Source organism: Fukomys damarensis, unplaced genomic scaffold (genome assembly GCF_012274545.1).
Source record: "Fukomys damarensis isolate Sample0158 unplaced genomic scaffold, DMR_v1.0_HiC HiC_scaffold_27, whole genome shotgun sequence".
Taxonomy (NCBI): domain Eukaryota; kingdom Metazoa; phylum Chordata; class Mammalia; order Rodentia; family Bathyergidae; genus Fukomys; species Fukomys damarensis.
This window is the reverse complement of record NW_022900939.1, coordinates 22922564-22928233: the sequence shown is the minus strand read 5'-3', so window position 1 is coordinate 22928233 and position 5670 is coordinate 22922564. Positions and strand designations below refer to the sequence as shown.

The following is a 5670-nucleotide window of genomic DNA, read 5'->3' as shown; positions in this document are numbered from 1 at the left end:
GGGGGGGGGGGGGGGGGGGGGGGGGGGGGGGGGGGGGGGGGGGCTTTACAGTTACCTTGGTGACGCGCTGTACCCGCCCCCGCCCGCAGGATGCCCTAGATGTCCTTATTAGGACATGAGACTGGAAGGGGCGGGGCCAGCCCGAACACCGGCTTCAGGCTCCTTATAAGGCCGCGTCGGGAGGGAGGCGGGAACTCAGAGACGGCTCAGGATGAGGGGTTGTAGTCTACGTTTAGTATGAAGGGGCGGGCACGGAGCTCCGGAGCCGGCTCGCTCCTCCAAGGCTAGAGAGCTGCACCTCGCGACTTCCGGTATTAACAGCTAGAGGCTGGAGGGGAATAGGGTGGTAGATCCTCCAACTCCAGTGCCCCTCTACTTGGGATCCCTTTGCAGGGATGAAGCTCCCTGAGGGACCCCCCCACTTCCAATTTGCCACAGTTTTCATGTCTACTACCAGCCGGCTCCCTGGGATCCTGCCACATGCCTATCAGACCTCCCCACTTGCCAGGTTGCCCTGCACCTCTTACAAGGTTTCCTACGCATCCGCTACCCTTCCACCTAGTCCTTCTAGCTTGGCCTTTCTGTGCACATCCCCACTTTAAGCCCCCAGATTGCCCCCTTCTCTGTTTCTCTTCCCCTCCCCGAATGCTGCAGATGGGAATCACCATGTCCTCAGAGATCCTTCACCTTCTCCAGTCTTATCTTTGTGTCCTCATCCCCATCAGCCCTTCTTGTATGTCCCTCCCACAAAGATACTTGCATTTATTTCTCATCTCCTCCCCATACTTTCCCCACCCGACTCTTCTCAAACCATCTCTCTCTAGCTTCCTCTGTAAGAATGAGGCAGGAACTGACAGTCTTACAGACACTGGAATTGCCACTTTCAGGCTTTCTGTTAAGGGCCGCCCCCGGCAGCCCTCCCAGTCGCAGGAGGCGCTGTCCGCTTTCCTATCGCCTGCCACAGAGATGGATGCGTCCTCTTTCGAATCTGGTGTGGGAGGAAGGGGCAGGTCAATGCTCCGGCCCGGGTCTAAGAGGCTGATCCGCCTCTGGCACAGCCTAAGCAAGGGTTACAGAGACTAGGCTCCTACCCGTCAGAGTAGTGCAGGGGCCTCTAGTCGAGTGCCCTCTGGAGGCACGTGACTGGGAAGGTGCTTCCCTCATCTCTCCCCGAACGAGGTGTTCCTTTCCCGACCCCAGAACTGGCGGTGTCCCTGTCTCGCGGGCGTGAGGTGCCAGCGGATCCGCCCTGGGATTCATGGAGGCGCAGGTCCGCCTGGGCCGGAAACGCCCGCTGCCTGTTTGTCCCAATCCGCTCTTTGTGCGCTGGCTGATCGAGTGGAGGGACGAGGCAGCCAGCAGGGGGCGCCGCACGCGTTTCGTGTTTCAGAAGGTGGGTGGGTCCAGGCTGGGTTGGCTAGGGTCAGATGTTGTCCAAGCCAGACGACCTGACCCGCCCTGACCGAACATCCTACCCCTATTAGGCACTGCGCTCCCTCCGACGGTATCCGCTGCCCCTGCACAGCGGGAAAGAAGCTAAGATCCTCCAGCACTTTGGAGACGGGCTCTGCCGAATGCTGGATGAACGACTACAACAGCACAGAGCCTCAAGTGGTGAGCGCGTTGGCCAGGGTGATCCCGTCTCCTCCAGGCACAGACTCCATATTCACCTTAGATACTCTTGGCTTTATGCTCCCAACTTTGATCCTGTTCCTGCTTGATCTGGGGCTGATGGTTGGCGCTCTGTGAGCCTCGCAGTTCACATACAACGTGAGCAATCCACATCCTAGATGCCAGATACTGTGGTACTGAGTTGACGTTCTTCTGCTCCCACAGGTGATCATGCCCCTGGCTCACCATCTGGAGAGAAGAGCCCAGCCCAGGACTCTCCCATGCCAGTGAGGAGGGGCAAGTGGAAGAGGGAGTGGAAAGCGAAATGGGAGTACTGGGATTAGGATTTCTTGGTTTGAAGGATTTAGTGGGTGTGGGTCCAGGTCTTCATAGTGATTCCTGGTCTAGGACATATGACTTATCCTCTCTGAGACAGGGTTTTAATTCTGTAAATGGGAATATGGGTGACACCTGTAGAGGGAGTACCATGATTAAGCTACTTAAGGGCCCAGGCCAGTTAGTGGTGGACTGCTGTTACTCAGTAATCATCCTGTAGTGGGCAGCAGACTGAGGTTGGATCTACAGATAACCCCATCCTGTCCCTGCCCTGCAGGTGTCCACTGTCTCATTCTGGATTTTCAGGGAGTCATCCCATCATCTGGCTCATTTTATAGAAAGTGGACAACTGCGGAACTTTCCCAGGACATGCACCTTGCTGAAACCTTAGTCCTTACAGGAACTGAGCTGACACTGGCAGCATTTGTTTCAGAATCCCTCTGTCCCTTTCAGGTTTCTGCCCAGCCCCAAACAGGAGGCTCTAGTGGCTATTGGCCGGCTCGAAACTCAGGAGCCCGAGTGGTCCTGCTGCAGCTCTACTGGCAGCACCTGGTTAGTGCCTGGCAATACTAGGGATACTCGGGAGAAGCAGTGGGGTGAGAATGCCCAGCCACAGCAAGGCAGAAAGAAATCAACCCAGCCACTTGGGAAGGGTTAGGGGTTCTAGCACTGAACCTACCCTATCATTTGTACCGCGGTTTCAGGATTCTGATGGTCACAGCTTCCTAACCAAGGAGGAGCTGCTACAGAGGTGTGCCAAGAAGGACCCCAGGGTGAGCACTGAAATGGGGCAGATAGGTGGAGCCCACCAAAGTGCCTTTGTGGCAGTGAGAAGTGGTGATGGGCCTAGTCGGGTCTGACCCCTGTGCCTGGGCTACAGGGAACTTGGACCCTGAGAGTTTCCTCCTATACACAGATAGCCCCTAGGAGTTCTCGACCCTGGCCAGCCCTTCGTTCTCTCCTGCACAGGAACCTGGTCCTCAGGACACACCAGCCAGCCAGGTAGGAGCCAACTGCAGGGGTCACAGGAGCCAGGGATGGGGTAGCCTGCGTGACATTCTTAGTGGGCCACTGCAGTCAGCCAGCAATTTCCAGATCTGATGCTGCTGAGGTTGGCGAAGGCTGCTCCCCACCCCTCACAGCAGACACTCCTGTTGGAGCACCAGGGGGACGTGAGAAATGGAGGGGTGTCACCTTTAGTAGAGCAAAAAGCCTTTGCCAAGGAGACAGCATTTGGCATGTCTTAAAATTTGGCTGGTAGAAGTATAGGAAGGGTATTCCAGGGAGGAGGGAACAGCATGAGTAAAGATAAAAGGAAGTACTTTGTCTGAGAAATATGCATTGCAGACCTGAGAAATGATACTAGGCTGGTCACAAGGAAACTGATCTGATGGGCAGGAAGACAAGGCGGTGGAGGAGACTTGTTTGTACAGTGTTGCCAAGGGGGATTGAGGCCTGCCTAGCTGGGGGCAGCAGGTATGAGTGAAGAAGGGAGAGCTGTGTTTATTTCCTCCACCTCCCAGGTACTCACTGACTCCAGAGGGCCTGGAGCTGGCCCAGAAGTTGGCTGAGTCAGAAGGTCTGAGCTTGCTGAATGTGGGCACTGGGCCCGAGGAGCCAGCACTGCCAGGAGCAGCCTTGGCTGAGCTGTGAGGAAAAAGGAGAGAGATGGGGGAGGGTGGATGCCCAGCACTGGGGGTTCTGGCCTCATACACAGCATTCTCCACCCACAGTGGCGCCAGTGAAGGGGGTGTCCAGCAGCCACCTCTGGAGCTGGGGCCTGCAGAGTACAGGGTGCTGTTGTGTGTAGACATTGGAGAGACCAGGGGGTAAGTGAAGGAGGAAAGCTATGAAGATAAACCAGAGGATCCTTAAGGTGGGGGTCCTGGCCCACCCTGACCTTGGCCCCCTCCCTGCAATTTCAGGGCAGGACACAGGCCAGAGATGCTCCGAGAGCTACAGCGGCTACATGTGAACCACGTGGTGCGCAAGCTACACATTGGGGACTTTGTGTGGGTTGCACAGGAGACCAGGCCCAGAGACCCAGGTAAAGGGACGTGGATGGGCAAGCGTTAGAGGCAAGGCCTAGTGGGTGAGGACACACAAGACACTGGGATCCTTCTTGGCTTCTTGGCAGCAAGACCTGCAGAGTTAGTACTGGACCACATTGTGGAGCGCAAGCGGTTGGATGACCTATGTAGCAGCATCATCGACGGCCGCTTCCGGGAACAGAAGGTCCCTTCAGTGGTCTGCCTCAGCCTGCTTCCTGCCAGGGCTACCTCCTCAGTCCTCCAGAAGCCAAGGCACTGTGGGGTGGCCCCCTCAGGCAGAGCCCCCAGTGTCTCCAGCTGCACCTCCCTTAGAACTGCTGTAGGCAGCCCCAGTTCAGCCCCTCGGGCAATCCTAGAGCATAGAAGGGACACATGTATCTGAGTGGGCAGAGGAGCTTCCTAAAGACCCCTCCGTTACCCATCCACTGGGGTCTTGGACTCACAAGGCCCAAATGTAATGCAGAGGTTTTGCCCCAGTCCCAGCTGCTGGGCTGATCTCACAGTCGAGGCTATGATCAGACCAAGGGAGGCCTGAGGGATGGGCCACACTCAAGAGGTGGTGAAGGGCTTTCCCATAAGGGTCATAGCATGAGGATATGGAGCCACCTGAAATAGGTAGATAGGCCAGCAAGGGAGAGGAGGCTAACTGGTGGGATCACAGTGTGACTTTGAGTGGGGCACCTGGGCACCCAGGCCTGACCCTGCCTCTCTGCTTCCCCAGTTCCGGCTGAAGCGCTGTGGTCTGGGGCGCCAGGTGTACCTGGTGGAAGAACATGGCTCAATCCACAACCTTAGCCTCCCCGAGAGCACACTGCTACAGGCTGTCACCAACACCCAGGTGAGATCAGAAGGCGGGGCCAGATTGGCAGGGCCCAGGAGCTGTGATTCAGGCCAGGAGCCAGCTCTTGCCTTTGGTTCTCCTCCCCAGGTCATAGATGGCTTCTTTGTGAAGCGCACAGCAGACATTAAGGAGTCTGCTGCCTACTTAGCCCTTCTGACACGGGGCCTGGAGAGACTTTACCAGGTGAGCAGATCTACCTGTCTGGCATTGTTCCTTACCTGGGTCCTTGCTTCCCCAAGGGAGGTCAGGTGGGTGAGACCCCCACTGTTTGGTCTGTCCAATGAGCCCTAAGGCTGAGAAAGGACACCGCGGGTCCCATCTTTCCTCAGGGCCACACCCTACACAGCCGCCCCTGGGGGACACCAGGGGACCCTGAATCAGAAACCAGGCCCTCCCCAAACCCTCTCTGCTCACTGCTCACCTTCAGTGACTTCAACTCTGGAGCCATGAAGAACAAGGTACTACCTCTGCCCAGACTCCTCAGGTAGCCTGGCCCCAAGACCCTTTGGGTAGCCCAGTCCTAGACCACCCTGACACATGCCTCCCCCAACCCCAGGCCCAGTCTGTGCGAGAGGTATTTGCCCGGCAGCTGATGCAGGTGGGTGGAGTGAGTGGGGAGAAGGCAGCAGCCCTGGTGGATCGATACAGCACCCCCGCCAGGTACGTCCCTGGAGGGTACCTTGGGGGCCTCAGCCCCTGTCCCCCCATTTTCCCCCAGCTTAACCAGTGCTTTTGGGGAGTGGGCCTGGCTCCATGTAAGCTCTACAGAGGGAACGGTGGGTAGATCTAGCTAAACCCTGAGGAGCTCAGAGATTGCGGGGGGGGGGGGGG

The 5670-nt window shown here is 57.3% G+C and overlaps 1 protein-coding gene across 8 annotated transcripts in view; it reads left to right on the top strand.

The window, feature by feature from the left end:
* The first annotated feature begins 136 nt into the window (after nucleotides 1–136).
* Mus81 (MUS81 structure-specific endonuclease subunit) overlaps nucleotides 137–5670 on the top strand; it is a 6597-nt gene continuing 1063 nt past the window's right edge. Inside the window, exons 1-14 of one of the 8 annotated variants that reach the window (XM_033756663.1) lie at nucleotides 137–311; nucleotides 1485–1614; nucleotides 1837–1898; nucleotides 2401–2499; nucleotides 2652–2720; nucleotides 2864–2949; nucleotides 3471–3596; nucleotides 3681–3776; nucleotides 3873–3994; nucleotides 4085–4194; nucleotides 4720–4836; nucleotides 4927–5022; nucleotides 5169–5297; nucleotides 5396–5499. In XM_033756663.1, the coding sequence (XP_033612554.1) occupies nucleotides 1575–1614; nucleotides 1837–1898; nucleotides 2401–2499; nucleotides 2652–2720; nucleotides 2864–2949; nucleotides 3471–3596; nucleotides 3681–3776; nucleotides 3873–3994; nucleotides 4085–4194; nucleotides 4720–4836; nucleotides 4927–5022; nucleotides 5169–5297; nucleotides 5396–5499 (1256 nt within the window). In that variant the 5' untranslated portion in view covers nucleotides 137–311; nucleotides 1485–1574. Of the gene's footprint in view, nucleotides 312–963; nucleotides 1394–1484; nucleotides 1615–1836; nucleotides 1899–2400; nucleotides 2500–2651; nucleotides 2721–2863; nucleotides 2950–3470; nucleotides 3597–3680; nucleotides 3777–3872; nucleotides 3995–4084; nucleotides 4195–4719; nucleotides 4837–4926; nucleotides 5023–5168; nucleotides 5298–5395; nucleotides 5500–5670 lie in introns of those variants that run through there. The other 7 variants (XM_033756658.1, XM_033756660.1, XM_033756657.1 and 4 more) reach the window with 7 other exon arrangements.